Raw genomic sequence first — 18464 nt, 5'->3', positions numbered from 1 at the left:
AACACATACGCACGCTCTTTAAGTTTCAACTTTAATCATATCGTGTTTACATTTGAAATGAGAAAGCGAAGCACCATCACTGCAGATACACAAACAGCTTGCTGCGTGCACGTACATATCATGAAAACGAACACACACACAGACTGTCCCCCCTCGTCTATTTTGCTCTTTCAGACTGATACACACTCCTCATTAAGTTGCTGCAATTTGAGTATTATTCAACTGAGCCTTGGAGTGTTTTAGTGCAGTTTCATCATTGATTGGTTTGAGAATTCACTGCCTTTAATTTGATAAAAGGAGGGCAAACATGAAGTCTGCCAAAATCACCGGCTTTGAATAGTGTTAAAACAGATCACAAGCTTCTGTGTGTTTGTCTGATCCTCATCATGTGTCACTGCTTAAATGAGTGAAGATCAAATGCCAAGATTGAGTAACTGGGTGTACAGTAACTGAGTGCACAGACAGAATAGCCATGTGTATTAGTATAGTGGTTTTATATCTTTATGAAATACTACATTTCTGCACTCTGTTACTAGTGCACCAATAGGCATTTAGTAGTTACTGCTACTGGAGACAGCTATGTCTGTTTTAACGTTATATTCATGTTTTGTTGTTTTTTTTTTTTTTTTTTTTTATTGTGCCTATTAAATCACATACACCTAAATCATTTTGGCCAAAACAGACAGTCTAAACAGGTACAAATGTTCCATCAGAACGGAGAAGAATGTACATCATTTTATGGATTGGTTTATCTAATGACTACAGAGGGTTTTGAACCTTCATCCAACTGGTTTTCATTTGGACATTTTAGGGGGGGTGTTTATAAAGGAATGCCTCCACAGATTTCTTTTTTTTTTTGACTGTTTCAATGCTCAGTTAATCTTTGTCACTTCAAGTATTTTTCTTTGGGATTAACAACACTCTCTCGCAGTTTTGTGTGATATCCAACAATCAGTTAACAGGCTCAGTAATGGCAGTGGAGGATTGATTGCTTTGAGATTTCACTGCATTTAATTTGATAAAAACAAAAAATAGAGGGCAAACAGGTCACCAATGCTTTTATCAGATGAAAAACACACTCCTGTGCTCATATGTCACATCCATCAATCAGCTAAAGGGCTTAGTGATGGCATGTGTAGTTAGAAATAATATTTCATGGTCAGCTTATTGGAAAAAATAGTATGTTATTGATAAATCAAGTAATTTTGTGTCATGTAAACTGTTAAATTTGTGCTGACGTCTTCATTGAACAGTCAACTTTGCAGTTCTTAATAGCTTTTCTGTTTCTTTGAGTTTGTTAGCTTTGTTTTTGTTTTTTTTACTTTATGTATAATGTTAATCATTTTCAACAGCTGGAGATAATGGTCTTCTGGGACAAAGAAATTTTTAAAATGTAATCAAACTTTTGGAGTATCTCTAAGTTGAAAAAGTTAAATGAGTTCAATAGAGCGTTTTAAATACCTTAAACAAAAGCACAATAGTAGCAAAAGGGGTTTCTAGGTTTGTGCACATTGATCTATTGAAGGTTTTAGTGAACACAAAGTTCAACTCTTTCTCAGTGGAATTATTAAAAAAAAAAGGAATACAATACATCTTTTTAGTGGTTGTACAACTGCACGAACACAATATGTCCATCTGCAGTATCTTCACAGCAGTTTCTCTGTGCATCTCTGTATCCAGACCTCCAGTTGAAGGCCGCCGAGTTGAACCAGACTCTCGCACGGAGAGATGGAGCTCCAGACAAAAGCTTGAACGAGATGAAGGACGAGATCCAGGCCATGCTCGCTGAGATGAGAAAACGACAGCTGGGTGGGAAGAAAACCATCGCAGAGGAGGAAAAGGAGTAAGGGAAATCTTTATCTTTCTCACACATGCACGCACGCGCGTGCGCACACACACACACTACCACACACACACACACACACACACACACACACACACACACACACACACACACACACACACACACACACACACACACACACACACACACACACACACACACACACACACACACACACACATCATGCATCTCTCTCCCACTGTCAACTGAAACACAGATTGTTGAAAAACGTGACAAACGGGCCTTTTTTGTTTTTCCCCAAAATGCAGTCAGTTAATTATGTTTCAACCATAAATGTTAATTTCTTAATGAATTGAGTGAAAATATGCCAGGAATTGCATTAAATTGTTGATTGTTAGTGGACATAATCTTATTTCTGTTAATGCTTCATTGGCTAGTTTACACAAAACCAATATTTTCCAGATGGTTATTTACATGTAACCACACACCACCTGTTTGTTAGTTTGTCATATACTAAATGCATTGTGTATAGGTGCAGCTTTGCCTCCTGAGACTTTAATGGCATGATTTCTTATTGGATTTTTCATCCAATGGCAATGTTTGCCATGTTCTTCACATTGTTTCTCACCACTTATTTTTGCATTGCATGTATCTTTCATGGTCAGGTTGTATTCTTTCCTTATGTCATATATCTAATTGGCTGATTTTCATATTTTAGATGATGATGCCTGATGAACCTTTTTATTTCTCTGGTCTATTTCTTTTTTTCCTGATGTTGATTTCCTTTTAAAGCAGTACAATCCAGAGCTCTGCATAGTCTTCCTTGGGCAATTATTGCTCAACTAATAATGTTCAGAGTGATGTTTCAAGAGTCAGACTCTTGCTACAGTTACATATAATTGATTTATAAACACAAAGAAAAGAATAAAACTCTGTGAATGCACAAAATGCACCCTAAGTTACGAAGCAGCACAACACTGCCAAATATATATGATTTGTGTTCAATTGTGCAAAACCAATAGTACTTTGATTGCTTTCTTTCTTTGATTTCCTTTTTCATGAAGACATCAGGAGTAAACACCTTCCAGTGAGCTGATTGCTGCATATCCTACAGCAATAATTTTCAGTTATTTCTCTGGTGTTTCGACTCAGTTTCTCGCTTTGACTCACTTTCACGCTATCAAAGGATTGGATGGAGTTAGTGAGCTATTCTCTGCCTCCTTCCTCCGCCGCCCCCTCCTTCCATGTCGCTTTCTTTCAGCAGAAAATGTTGACAAGGTCGATGAGTTAATTAAAAGTATCACCGAAGGGGCAGAAACACAGAAAGACATAAAGACACAAATACCATGTAGTGAGGAGGGAAGTCACAGAGGGAGAGCAGAACAACTGACAGATGGATGGAAAGCTGCAGCAGCAAAGCCTGTGAGAAAGAAAAATGGAGACAAAGAGAAATCACCACTGCCTTTCAATGACTTGTCCGTCAGCCTGAAGTTGATTATTTGACTGAACCCTGAGGGGAGATTTCCTCTGTTGCAGCAAAGAAAAACACACGTAAAATCTAATACAATGTGGTTGCTCGGATACAATGAAAATAATAATGGTCATTGTTGGACATGGTTCACATTTTCTAGATACATTTTCAGTAAGACATTTGTCTGAAAAGGTCATTATTCCTCCTGTATTGCCATGTTGTACACAAGAGATGATTCGATCCCTCCTACGCTTGTTTTTATTTCACTTCTGGCCATGTCCCACTGGGTTCATTAAAGTTTGATCAAATCTAATCATTACCTTGCACATATCCCCAAAATGGAGTAAAACTCTCCTTTGAGGGACGTTAACTGGAGGACACGAGATCTTTATTGTCCGGATTAATGTTGAAGGTGAAAAATAGGAGTCGTTAAGAGACTCATTGTTAAGCATATGGTTATTAAACTGTTGAAGATTTCACACTGTTACAAAGTATAAAGAGAGAGATTAAGAACAATCTGTACTGTAGGCTGGATATCAACACTTAAATAAACGGAAGCCTGAGAGTTGGTTAAGTTTGGGCTTCTTAAACACTCAAAGAAATCAGGTGAGCACACAGAAGCTATTCAGACAACGAAAAACTGAAAGATGATTACCAGTGGGATCTGTGGTATAGCTGCACATCAGTGCAATTGAACTGAAATGAAAATTATTTGTCCAAACAATAAAAATGTGACCTACGAGGGGAGTTCAGTCCTCGGTGTCTGCCTCCAGAGCATGCAGAGGACATGAACACTGGATAGAATTTGCAGAATTAGCACACGGTCCTGCTTTGGTAACTTTATAAAGAGGTTTTGGGGGGGGAGAAACTATTCAAACACCCATGAAGCATTTCTTGCAGAATACGCCGACTCCCTAATCCAGCTGCACTCACAGCTTGTTCCTCTTGCTTGCCTGGTGGCACACTATTCACCTGAAAGCTACACACGCGCTCGCTGCATTTGCTCCTGCTTATTTCGCATTTCACAAGCCAAACCCTGAATACATATGTAGTCTCCGAGTCTGCTTTCCCTACACGGAAAATTACGATTGTCACTCACTGCTCTCAGCTCTGCTCAGGCTGGATGAGATTGTTGCCCACCTATCAAATACCAAGATTACACAAACACTTCTCATAAACACCCTGCATTTGCATACAGTCCATCTGATGTCAGATAAGATGTAAATTATCAGTAAAAGGCCACTTTTGCAAAGGCTGATGACACTTGATAGTTAATTGGCATCTCTGAAGATTTATTGCATGAAATTGGATGGATAATAAACTGAAATGCAAAATTCATGGCCTGAAATGTCGTTATCAGCCGAACACCCTGACAGGACCCAGTGTTTAGGCTTCAGTGCTATCTGCCCGGCTGCAGCACATGTTGCTTCGCCACCCACCCACATACAAACAAACGCATTAAGATGATATTTCAAATGTTTTACACAGCTGCAATTTTATCTTATTTAGCCTGGAGAATAAATAGAAGAAAGTGTGCTGTTTCTTTAAAGCATTTCAGTATTCAGTCATATAGAAGTATTATAGTATTCACACTTGTGGAAGCTCTGTCACACATCATAGTAACCCTCCTCCTCTTCCCTCTTGTCTATAAATTGTCGTACTCTTGTTTATTTACTCAGCCATTCCACTAACAATGGGTGAAATTGTTTCTCATGTAAGTCATTTCATTTTTGTTTTCTTTCTTTCTCTCTCTCTCTCTCTCTCTCTCTCTCTCTCTCTCTCTCTCTCTCTCTCTCTCCAGTCTAGCAGACGAGTTGTATCAAAAAGTCAAACGCATGTTTGGTGACCCCCATCAGGCCACAGAAGACCTGAAAGCAGAGGTAATTATAGCTATTAATCTCCCCTTTCTGGTCTTCGTTTTTGCTAAATGAATGACATTTACACAATACCTCTCTGTCTGCTTTCCAAGATAAAAGAGAAGCTGTCTGACCATGAGGGGAAGCTACAGGAGGCCCAGGATTTGATCCACACTGCCCAGGGGAAGACGTGGCAGGCTGGTTCACTGGCTGAACAGAACCAGGCGAACCTCACGGCTCTGGAGGTGCAGGCGAACACAGGATTCACACAAACACAGAACAATATGTGGTCGTAGCTTTATTTACTTGGAGTACATCACCAGTACATCACAACCCCCCCCCCCCCCCCCCCCCAGCACAAAACAATATGTGATCTTTATATGATTTTATGATTATTTAAGATTTTCTGAATTGTGTGCATGTAACTGAAAGTTGACCAATTCTCCGTTTAAATTGTCATATTCTGACAAACCATGAGTAAATAATTGTATTGACTGAATACCAATATTTGATTATATATATATATATATATATATATATGCTACTTACACCTGTTACTATTATGGATTTTTAATTGTTTCCAGGTATGTGACAATTCAATTGCACATACATTTGTCCACATATATGTTGTATTTTATCAATTGAGTAAATTTAATTTCTATAGATAAAAATCAATGCATTTTGAGTTGACTTACAAAAATTCAGTGATTATGAATTAAAATGGTAGTTTTTCTTAATTACTCTGTTGTCTACTATCTTCATCCTTCAATGAAAACAAATTAAAGTAAATACATAAGTAAGAATAAAAGGTCACTTGCACACATTAAATAACGGTTATGAATTGTATCCCTCCAGCTGAATTAGTGTCCACATATATGCTGTTATATATTTCTGTCTCTCCTTCCACTTTGAACCGTTCTGTAAATTGATCCTCACACAGCAACTGTTATAGCAGCTATGCTTTTCAAACAAGCTGAACGATGGAATTTATCAATGCTGTAAGTGTAAGATGTAACAGTGTCACAAATTCAAACTCACCTGGACAAAATGATCATCTTTTTTTTTAGTTATTTTGTTTTTCTCTCCTGTGACAAAAACATATAGATCTGTCATCGTCTTTTCGTCACTAGAACCATTTAGGATTGGGGTTTTTAAATGTGGTTCCTCATGAAGCTCAGATGTTACACATATTCTTATACAGAAAAAAACAAAACAAAACGAGAATTTATGGAGATGATGGTTATGTGTCTTGGAGCTAGATTTCTGCAGTGATCTGACACATGCAAACGTTGTATTCTTCATATTTATCTTTGTCATGTTTCTTTTCTATTCTAACTATGCAGTCTGCAGGAAGAACTTACTTACAGTAATGTACATACTGCACATATTAATTAGACTGATCATGTTTATTTGACTCATTGTGTGTCCCCTGTGTTCTTTTACAATTTAAACTAACTGGAATTTCTAGATACGTTGAACCATAAAGAGGCTTTTAAAATGCATTATTTCGGAAAAAATATGTATTTCTTGAATGATAGACACATGAATGATCACATACATCTGTTTCCCAGTATAATCATGCATTACCATATAAAATACATAAAAGAATATGTGTATCATGTTGGTTGAAAAGGACTAGTGATGCCTCAGCATGTTTTTTGTGTCCACTGCAATACAAGAAAACAAATGTTTGTCTTCTTGCAGAGGAAGCGAGCTGCAGTCAGCGGGGTTAAAGATGAAGCACAAAAAGTCCTGGGAAAAGGAGAACACCTTCTAGTTGAAGCAAACCAACTCTCTGACAACATCATCAAGGAGCTGGAGGTACTGAATTCAACACAGTGGGACCTCTTTTTCTGTCTGTGAGGTTCTGAAACGCGTGAATAAAAACATGCTTTTTTTACTTTATTTGTGCCCTGTGGTCTTTTTTTTTAATTTTTTTTTTTTTTATAATAAGTAAAAAATGTATTCCATGACTGTTCACAATCTTCAAAGCCAAAGAAAAATGTTTTGGCTGTTAAATGTTTGCTTTTGTAGGACCTGGAGGAGATGGGGAGAGAGCTCGGGCCCCTTCATGACCAGCTGGATGATAAAGTCAACCACCTCACCCACGGTTTGCGTGACGGCAGGCTGGCGAATCAAGTGCTCGATGCAGAGGAACATGCGAGACAGCTGAATGAGTCTGCAGCCATTCTCGATGGGTAAGTACATTAAAGTCTCACATTTAGGCAGGTGTACACTTAGAATATAGTGAAGGATCCTTCTAATGTGCTACAACAACAACAACATAATAATAATAATAATATTAGAAAGAGATGACTTACTATAAGTACGATTTCTATGAAATAGGTTTGACCTTAAATGTTCAAATAATAGCATCACTTTTATGTTTGGGACTTTCAAAATTGCTCAACTGTACTTTTTTGTAATTGACTTGTTACAAAAAAATACATTTTGACGTAGATTAGAGGCACTGTTCATGTTTGACAGTTTGATGGGGAAGTTAGAGGGATTAGGGTTGAAGTAATTTAATCACGTGTGAAGTTATGTAGTAAACTTGATAGTTTTATAAGAAAGGGGATGCATAATATGGAGCTGTTAGGTGAGAGAAGATGAAATCTAGTGGATGCAGTGAGGGAGAACATGCAGCTGATTTATTTTTGTATCGACGATGGAAGATCCGTGGCAAAACTTAGTCTACAATAAAGAAAAAGTCTCACTGTGTTAAATGAGTAACTGTTGTACATTTAACTGTTTGTTGAAGTGTCATTACAGAGACTTGAGAAAGTCTTCCAATAACTTCACAGTTGATATAAGACAAAACATATTATATCAAACCTACTGGAATTAACTAAATGACAGAACAACCTTGGACGTGTGAGGCTTTGTGCTTTCTACAGATAAACAGATATTTTACATCTTGATTGTTGAAAGAAGTGCGAGGAACCGTTTGGTTAGAAACCCACATTCAGGATTTATTCCCACTCTTCTCTTCTCACAGTATTTTGGCTGAGGCTAAAAACCTCTCCTTCAATGCAACGGCTGCCTTCAATGCCTACAGTAACATCAAAGGAAATGTTGATGCTGCAGAGAAAGAGGCAAAAGCAGCCAAACAAAGGGCAAACGAAGCACTGGCAATGGTAAGACGACATTCATACCGACACGTATGAATGCAACCTTTGAATAAATGGAAGCATGACTTGGCGCCCATGTCGTCCAGTAAAAGCCATATTGCTCCATTGCAGCAAATATTCACAGACAAAGCTGTTGTGTAGGTATATTTATACATTATGTAATCCAACTCATACCCAGGTACTGTGTACTCATTGTAGATAGATACCAAGCGAAAGCACAGGGAAGTGTCCCCTCAGCATTAAAGATGGTGTGTGTGTGTGTGTGTGTGTGTGTGTGTGTGTGTGTGTGTGTGTGTGTGTGTGTGTGTGTGTGTGTGTGTGTGTGTGTGTGTGTGTGTGTGTGTGTGTGTGTGTGTGTGTGTGTGTCCATTAGTCATGGCTGGAAGATCAAAGCCGTTCTCTGTCCCCCTCCTCATCTCTTCCCCCGTCTCCTCTTTTATTATCATGACTACAAACACCTGAAATCTCCCTTTGCCTTCTTATCTTTTAATTCATTCTTCTTTCTATCCCCTTCTGCCAGTGCTTTTAAAAATGTTTATTTGTTTGGCACTTTGCCTTTGTCAGTAGTTACATTGATCATCTCTTTTCAAGTAATCTAATTTATTTATTTAATTCTCAGTTTTTTTCCCCCTGTGAGCCAATTCTTTTATTTTCCCTTGTTATAGTTTCCTTTCGACTCAACCATCCATTTTGTTTGCATTTATTTCTTCCTGTGGCTTCTATCGCAACCCCCCTTTAGGCGTGTGAGAGTAAATGAATAAAAAGACGGAAACATGAAAAAGAAACCAGGTTGAAATCATAGAAATAATACAATGACTAAAGTGAGTTTCTTACAGAATTGCTTACCTATGCAAAGGAGGCATGCTTTGATCTTATAGAAAAGAAGCACTGTAGGCGTATTACTTTACCTTTTTATGTGTTATTAAACTTTAACTTTTGTGTGGAATATAAAACAATATGGTAGCGTTTTCAGCCAAAGCAGATTAAGTTTAATGTTATGCTTTTGCTTGACTGTGTGTAGGCTTTAGGTCCAGATGTTCCAGCGAAGGAAGCAGCACAAAGTGCCCTAAAGAAGAGTCACATCCTGCTGGACCAAGCGAGAAAACTTCAAAATGATGTCCACGGTAATGTGTGGGTGTAAAGTGTGAAGGAGAGAGCGTGAAACAGCCCACCTCCAACTCTTGTCACCAAAATTACACAATAGTTTTGAAAGAAACAAAAAAACCCTATCCAGTTGTCAACGTTGGCTAGAATCTGGTTTAGCTTGGTAGTCCTTGCTAGTCCTATCAAAGAATCATACCTCCTTTTACCTCAAAAAGCAAAATGTTAGTGATTAAAAATGTTGTTGAAACAGTGGCAGAGGTGCTGTCTTTCTCTCTCTGCTCACTGATTTAGTGTCACAAAAAGAGTTTTTTCTTAGTACTCGAAACTTCCTAAACCAATGCTTACTCCTGTAACTTGAATCAGGGGAAAATAATTTTGTAATTATAATGGCTGATTTTCTTTAATTTCAGGTAATATACATTTTGAAATGCACATAAGTGTTTCACATTCACTTTAAAGTATATCCTAGGACAACTCTCTGGGGTGTGATATTTCAGTCAATCCCCTATAGGGAGTGAATAAAACTGACTGAACTGAGAAACTATTCAAACTGAAGCATGAGTCATCATTTGAATCAAAATTAAGTTATTATGCTATTTTAAGTCTGATTTCCTGCTGGTTGTTTTAACTTCTTCCAAGTGTTATCATTAAGACAACCGTATAAATGCAACATTATTCCTAATGCTGAGATGTGTTCAGATGAAGACTGACAGCAAACTCATTCATGTTTCAAACCGAGATAAACAATAAAGGCCAATTTAAGGTCGTTTTTTGCACGTAAATTGCATTTCATATGCCGTCATACATCACTGCCTTCGTACTCCCATGTGTCCTTCACCTTGTTGTTGATGTTAAGCAATGCATCCAGTAGAGGGCAGTGTGGAGGATGGATGGTGGGAGGCAGTGGTTCTTTGTACTGATGCAAAGGCAAGGTGATGTCGTAGATTTTCTTATGTTCCTTCTTGTATTCACCCACACTTCGAAGTGATATGCCATTTCTATTGTTTTTCCAAGTTCTGTTTTCTTATTTGTTCATTTTGCTGGTCTCACGTGAGCTATACTACACAACACTGCCCCTACAGGTCATCAGGGTGGTGTTGTTATGGTTTTTACTGTGTTTACCCATATTGGATCTGTTCTGTCCCTAAATATCTTTGGGATTGGCTGTCATCGCGCAATGAAATCCTCTGAATAGGCTGCGTCTACAAGAAGACAGAATTTTTCTGATCTGCAGTATAAACGAATATTCAATTCAGTCTTCTTTGATTCAGTTAATCTGCAATCAGAGTCACTCTTCATCTGATTCATTTCTTACTGTCAGTCACTTTTTCCCATTAGGGAGGTGAGAGAGGTGATTTTATTAGTGGGCAGCCTTGGCTTCAAATCAAACCACTGTCATCATTTACTCTTTGTGTGTGTGTGTGTGTGTGTGTGTGTGTGTGTGTGTGTGTGTGTGTGTGTGTGTGTGTGTGTGTGTGTGTGTGTGTGTGTGTGTGTGTGTGTGTGTGTGTGTGTGTGTGTGTGTGTGTGTGTGTGTGTGTGTGTGTGTGTGTGCAGAGAATGCAGATAGCGTGGCGGGACTGAAGGGCAGAGTTAAAGCAGCGAGAGACAAAACCAAAGACCTGCTGAAAGCTGTCAATGGAACCATAGCAACGCTCAACGCCATCCCCAACGGTATGATTGCACAAACGCACTGTGTGTATGCGAGTGTGTGTGGGTGTGTGCAGACACTTGGGAAAGCGATAAAGGCAGAGTGGATCGATATCAGTGAGCGGATAGAGGTCAGCTGCTCCGGTAAACTTGACTTGACACATGTCAGTACTCTCAGACGCGAGCTCAGGAATGCACCGCATCGATGGAGAAGCAGCTGAACCGCTGCGATACACATGGTTGTGTTTTGATCGCCATCCAGAAAAAGTGTGAAATGTAGCTACGAAAGAGAAAAGACCCAGAGGTTAATGCCACATGTTAAATTCAAGTTCAGAACATTTGTGAGTGAGTTTAAAGTAACACAATAATTATTTCATGCCATTGCTGGACATTAGAAGATGACCATTCTGATATTTGCAGGATACAATCACAGACTTTGTGAAGGGCACCATTAAGAAACATTTTTACTAAATCATGAAGATTTTGTTCAGTTTTCATATGATCTGAGTAGAACGGAATCAAATTGACCCAGTGCATCATATCAGATGAACAGATGCAACCATCAGCAGCATTGAATAATGAATATTATGTTATTGTACAAGAGAGGTCAATCATGAATGTTACTTTTTTTTTCAACATATTTTTATTGAAAGAACATTGTAAAACTAATAATACTGATTCATCTTCCTAAATGTAAATTTAAAAAAAGTTAAAGTCTCTGAAATTAACCAAAAGTGAATATTTAATGGGATTATTCTGAGGGAAAATGTTAATGACACCCAAACATCAAAACAATTCTTGAATTAAAAAAGAAAAATATCCTTCTGTTTTAATGTCTGTGTAATGTGGATCAGATTTAGCGTGTTGCTACTATTTCTTCACATTCTGGAGGAGCTTCTGTTTTGGGATTTCTGTTGTTAGTAATTTTGTCTTCAATATTTTTTTTGTATTAACAAAAAATCCACAAATACATACACAAACTGTTCTTCTTTTTGGTTTATTTAACTTGGTGTCAAGTGAAAATCTGAAAACTCTGAATTCCTCTCAAAGACAAACTTAAACAAAAAGGAACAACATTTGTGTTTCGTAGATTTGTTTTTTAACTGATTCTTAGCACTAAAATCTCTTATATTTGAAAAGCCTGAGTGTTTTTCTTTTAAATTAAGGCCTATTTGTAAGACATGTGTTTTTCACACTCTACTGAGGCTCCTGGAAAAAAGTATGCCAGTGTGTGATGTTTCGTTCTACTTCAATCATGTGATCGATCAAACAAGTCAACAGCAAAGAGCAGCTGCGACATAGATAAATCGATAAAGAAGAGTTAGCAATTTTTGATTAGGTCAGCCCACATAGTGAGCTCTCTGCTCATCCCACAAATGCATATTCTTTAAGTATGTTCAATTCAGGTATTTTTTAAATTTTTTTATATTGCATCTTTTGACAGACACAGCAGCTAAGCTGGCAGTCACCAAGGCTGTAGCAGGTGATGCGAACGCCACCGCCATCGATGTCCTGGAGCGCCTTGGAGATTTGAACCTGCGACTCGGCGGCCTGCAGCGCAACTACAGCGACCTGGAGGACACAGTCAACACAGCCAATCAGATGATCCAGGACCCCGAGAAAAACAGTAAAGTGCTTTACTATTCCATGACGAGTTCACTAAGTATTAAAGCTGCAAAGCATCCGTCATCCTTTTTTTTTTTTTTCTTGGCTTATTTAACACTCAAAATTGACTTTCTATTGGGTTTTTGTTTGGTTAATCAACAGTTTACTTACTCCCGCTTCACCATAGTGTTTTATCTGATTCTGTTTCAATAAATAATAACAAAATCTCAAGACATACCGTGTGTTAGGTTTCTATGCTTTAACAATACATCTGCATTATCTTCACTTGTTTGAAACTTGGATGAATGAAGTGACTGCCTCATAAACACAGAACTCTATAAATTCAATAGAAATTTGATATTTTTCTTTCTGTCTCTCCCTTTGTTTCAATCCCCACAGCCATCAGTATGTATCTTTCATTTACCTTAATGCAAACGCTCATTATTTTACGTGGTGCACCAATACCATTCATTTTAAAGATTGAGTATATTAAACAAAATTTGAAAAAACACATTCAACACTGAATCACCAACAGCAGTGTGTTGGTGTTACCAGTATTAACAATTCCAATTTAATCTGATTCCAACAGCAGTATTGGAGCACCACCCATTAATTTGTAGACCATCTTTAATAGCTATACAGTGAACAGTAGTTGCTTCTAATATTGCCTCAGCATGAAAGCTCGGCACACTATTTGTAATTTTCCTCCTTATATGTTTGTTCTTTTGACTTTGTTTTCCAGTCTCAAGCTTAAATAATATATCAGAGTAAACATGTAGAAGCAGCTGTCTGTGAAAGCTAAGCTACACTAATTGTTTGGCTCCACTGGCTTTTCAGTCCTTCCTGCTCTTTCACCATTCTTCTCCTTTAGTGGTTTCCTCCGCATTACTCTTCATCCTCTCCCGCAAGCTGCTCTTCATTCTCTCGAATGGGATGCACAGTGTAGTGCGATGATAACAGCGGCTGTACTGTTCTTTTCCCTATCCCTATTGTACTTGCTCTATTCCTGTCTTCAGTCCATGCTGCAGGAGCTAAAGTGAAGGATTTGGAGGATGAAGCTGACAGACTGCTGGAGAAGCTGCAGCCGATCAAAAGGCTGCAGGACAATTTGAGGCGCAACATCTCGCAAATCAAAGAGCTGATCAACCAAGCCAGGAAACAAGCCAATTCAGTGAGTCATCAGCTGGCCTCGCAGCTAGAGAGGTAGTCTTGGCGGGCTTGACCCCCATCAGCTCCCCAAAAATGCCGTAATGTGGCCACACCCACCACATCCAAGAAATAGGATGGGTCAATGTAGAAAAAGAAATTTCATCAAGGGATTAACAAAGTATGATTTTAAAAAACAAAACAAAAAACACAACATTTCCCCTAAAGGTCTGAATAAAGGAGACAGATTCCTGGTTTGATTAAAGGGAAGTTAAATTCGTCCTCATTGTCTTTCCATTTTTCAGATCAAAGTGTCCGTGGCTTCAGGAGGGGACTGCCTCCGTAGTTACCGCCCAGATATCAGAAAAGGAAGATATAACACCATCATCCTTCATGTTAAAACCACCATACCTGATAACCTGCTATTTTACCTGGGATCAGCCAAATATGTAAGTACACTTTTAATTATTTTTTCGAACTGGTATGAATATGGATGTGTTCTTGTAAGACTGTCAATTGTCATAGCTCAGGAATTCTCTGATACAACCAAACCAAAGTATACTGTGTGTATAATGTCAACAGACACCAGAAGGTAATTTAACACTCATTAAATGTATTTGCAGCAGCTAATGTGTCTTTATAGTCAAACTTTGTGTGATCGTTTACAATTCTTATTAACTCATTAATCATATTCGGTATAATTTCGAGATGCTGGATATTTCCTGTAGCATTTATCATACTTAAAAAATGCCTGCCTCCCAACACACACATCACACATACACACATACTAATATATCCACGAGTAGAGAGAAACTTACATACACCAGTACATACAATAAAATGGACACATGCACATACCCCCAAGTGATCTGTCTAATGTAAAAATAATTAATACATTCTGACACGAACTCACCGGCACCCCAATAAAGCTAACACACTGGTCTTTTAAAGTACTGGTTGATAATCCCTAAGAGGGCATGTGTGTTTGTGCATGTGTGTGTCTTAACAAGCAGCATCAATTAACAACTAGTTTATGTTGCTATCTGCTTTAGCCTGATTTCCCCTGAGAAATCTACTCTCTCTCTCATCTGACTGGGAGGTATTGAACGTGCACGTTATTTTGTGTGTGTGTGTTTGTGTGTATGCTGGTCTCACTAATATTCTCTAATAGCGAAGAATTGAGAATAGTAATTCTGTGTGTGTGCGTGCACCTCCAACATTTCACTAATAGTGTGTAATGCCAGTTGAATAATAACGATGCTGCCCTGTGATCTGTACTAATGAATAATTGTCATTACCCCGGAGGAACTAGAAAGATAAGTGTGTACACTTGTGTGTCTGTGCTTGTGTGTCATTTGTGTGTTCAAACGTGACTTTCTAATAATCTCTAATTGTGCATAATACTATATGAATAATAATGTTGTTTATGTACATCAGAGGCAGAGTTTATATTTAATATTCACTTGTTTTTTGGGAGGGGCTCATACATAACTAATAAGACCATTAATCAAAATACAGCAAGATGCTGTAAAAATCCACTTACGGGGACAGTTGAAGAAAAGGTTCGGACTTTATATGTTCAGACCCGAATGGATCTGAGCTTGAATTCACAGACTCACTCATAATTTTAACACTTGTTGATTAATATGTCCATGACTACACAAGTACATTTGTCCAATTATTTGAAAAAGTAGATTATGAGAGGTTTTTATGACATAGTCTCCTCTATCCGTCCTCACGATGATCTCCTGCCTCGTTTCTCTCACCGATCATTGCTCTCCTGCTCTGGTTCCGCCTGCTCCTTCCACAGTACATCATTCTCAGTCTGATACAAACACTTGAGATGCAGTATTTTATCACCATGTTCACAATGATCCACAGCACCTATAGGTGGTTTTGATTCAGTCTGATCACCTGACCCATGAATCACATCCAGCATATTATTGTTTCTTTATTTCTGAGACCGCGGTGATGTTCTTATGCAGAACTCAACATAACACAGGGAGCTAAATATTACACATTGCACAACCTTTTTTTTTTTTTTTTTTTTTTACAACCCACAGTATTTTCAAGGAAGAAAAAGCTCATCTTTTATTCAAACCTAAATGTTAACACACTTTCTTATGTACAATTTTAACAAAAAAAGAGTGTTATGGTGCTGTATAAGACACTGCAGTTCTGTTTGCTTAATAATGACAGGTTCCAGAATCTTCCAGAAATGACATTGCTCTTCTTTCCTCTTTGTCTCTGTGTGTTTTATGATCAGTCATTATGGATTGTATTTGAATTATTCATATATTTAGCATTTTATTGTCTGGTTCATTGTCCATTGTTTGGATTACTGATATTATGACTTAACAAAACTTGACAAACTCAAAATTTCACCCCTTGTCTTTACTGTTCAAATACCTCTTGTGGGTTTTTGTGATAGATTGGTATGACTTATTTTCCTTCTATTTTAATTCCAATACCAAGCATTTGATCCAACCTACAAGTTGTTTCAGTTTGAGGTTATTTAAAACACATATACACACATTGTATATTGTTGTAGTTAAATAAATGAACAAAGCAATAGGATTGTGACTGCATGGATACCTGTTTCAATAATGTATTTATAGAGAATTGTTTAAAACCCGTAATTAAGAAACAACATATTATAATTCCCAGGCATTCTTCCATGTATTAAATGATCTGAAAGTATATGTGCAGAGGTATTTTTGAACTTTAACTTATTGTTCATCAATATTGATTCGGTGAAAACATTGCATAAATCCCATTATAAACTCTGAGTAAAATAGACGTTCTTGCCATTTTCTAAGTCTGCTCGAAAGGTTTTGAAAGAATAAACCAAACTCACTGAGGTTGGTTAGGTTTGTAAATATTTGTTTTCTGTGTGTGTCTCAGGTTGATTTCTTGGCCTTGGAGATGCGTAAGGGGAAGGTGAATTTCCTTTGGGATGTGGGTTCAGGTGTGGGAAGAGTTGAGTATCCTCATCACAGCATCCACGATGGGAACTGGCACAGAATAGAGGCATCCCGGTAAGAAATGCACATACATTAATGCACATGCAGTATATATGTACGTATGCACCAGTCAATGCTGATGTTGGCAGTAATACAAAGAATTTCCACCAAGGGAATGTAGAGAAACATAATAATGATGCTGCGGAGCACGGTGAAGCGTATGCATTTATTGTCCATTCAGCCATGCATTGATATACTAGTGTGCACCCACAACCATGATTTACAATGGTAGAAAGTAGCAACACTAAAGCCACCACCAAGAAAACAAGGACAGAATTACTGTGCATGTAAATCTTTATTTTTAGGTTCCATCTTTTGATAGATGACAGTCACCTATCGGTCAGACAAGAATATTCAATCAATTGTGTTTTATTTTCATGTTGTTGTTGTTGTTGTTTTGTTTTGTTTGTTGTTGTTGTTGTTGTTGTTGTTTTACTTATACCAGGCTAATATTGAAATGACTGATTTATCTTTTTCTTCACTGTAACCTCATGTAATCGACAAAAAACAACCCAAAAAAAAATCAAATAAACCGATCGCAGCAACAGTGCATCATCTCACTCATGCTACTGTGGAAAACACATAGATTCACCTGGGAAATCAAGAGTTAGCAGTCTTGTCAGCCTGTGGCACATCGTTACATAGATACAGTGTAATCTCGCCGACCATTTCTATTCTCTCTACAGCAGTGTTGTATGCAGGCCACCCAACACAGGACCCATTCTCACAATGGAGGTGTCTCACCTGCTTCTTGTATTTCCATCTGAGAGATTTCCCAAAGGGGTTTTCCAGTGGGATCACACAGACTATCAGTCTTAAACATGTTTCACTCCACAATGCAGAAATACTCCTACTGTTCTGAAAACAAACTCCGGGGTGGGCGGTTAATTTTGCCGTGTCGCCCAGAGGTTTCCCCGCAACAAACTGCGTCTTTCTATCATTCATCTTTAGCACCAGGAGTTCATAAAAGCTGATTCCAAGCAGTGCCAATGTCTTCACTCACTGTAAATGTCTTCTGGGAAGAACAGAATGGCAGAGAAAATAACATCAAACTCTCTCACTTCCATTTTTCCTCCGTCTGACTACAGTAATGGGTTGAATGGTACCATATCAGTGTATCCTCTGGAAGGCCCTATGGCTGGTATGATGCCGACCCCAGCCAGTGCCAACTCGCCCACCACATACACCATCTTGGATGTGGACCAACACGCCTACCTGTTTGTGGGAGGAATACTCGGCCACGTCAAGGTGGCCGTCTGTCTCTGTGTAAAACAACCCGTCTTTCTATTTTTTCTCCCCTCACCATTATGTTTCTCATCCGCATTTTCTAGAAAGCGGATGCAGTGAGAACAACAACATTCACAGGCTGCATGGGAGAGACGTTTTTGGATGGAAAACCTATTGGTTTGTGGAACTACAGAGAGAGAGAGGGAGACTGTAAAGGCTGTGTTGTCAGGTATACAGAATACGTATTAAAAAAAATTACGTTTTTTTTGTGTGTTTGTGTGCGCATGCATGTACGTGTAAATTACACCTCAATTACAAAGTTTCAATTGACTTTTTTATTTTGTTGTCACATTATTGCATTCATTCAGTTAATTTCTATTAAATCACCAAGTTATTGTGAAGTTTGAAAGTTATTAAAAAAGAATACATTATCTGTACACTGTATTG

General features: G+C 38.1%; 1 protein-coding gene across 6 annotated transcripts in view; it reads left to right on the top strand.

Annotated features, from left to right (window-relative positions):
- The window catches only part of lama2 (laminin, alpha 2), a 188298-nt gene that overhangs the window by 144957 nt on the left and 24877 nt on the right, over positions 1 to 18464 (top strand). For all 6 annotated transcript variants that reach the window (XM_080513776.1, XM_080513775.1, XM_080513773.1 and 3 more), the window contains 14 exons: positions 1681 to 1843; positions 5077 to 5155; positions 5245 to 5376; positions 6836 to 6952; positions 7166 to 7329; positions 8130 to 8268; positions 9284 to 9386; positions 10924 to 11040; positions 12461 to 12643; positions 13638 to 13792; positions 14073 to 14216; positions 16672 to 16805; positions 17879 to 18038; positions 18122 to 18246. In XM_080513776.1, the coding sequence (XP_080369902.1) occupies positions 1681 to 1843; positions 5077 to 5155; positions 5245 to 5376; positions 6836 to 6952; positions 7166 to 7329; positions 8130 to 8268; positions 9284 to 9386; positions 10924 to 11040; positions 12461 to 12643; positions 13638 to 13792; positions 14073 to 14216; positions 16672 to 16805; positions 17879 to 18038; positions 18122 to 18246 (1915 nt within the window). The remainder of the gene's footprint in view (positions 1 to 1680; positions 1844 to 5076; positions 5156 to 5244; positions 5377 to 6835; positions 6953 to 7165; positions 7330 to 8129; positions 8269 to 9283; positions 9387 to 10923; positions 11041 to 12460; positions 12644 to 13637; positions 13793 to 14072; positions 14217 to 16671; positions 16806 to 17878; positions 18039 to 18121; positions 18247 to 18464) is intronic.

The sequence above is a fragment of the Blennius ocellaris genome, assembly GCF_963422515.1.
Source record: "Blennius ocellaris genome assembly, chromosome: 18".
NCBI lineage: Eukaryota > Metazoa > Chordata > Actinopteri > Blenniiformes > Blenniidae > Blennius > Blennius ocellaris.
This window is presented reverse-complemented; position numbering and strand designations above follow the sequence as displayed.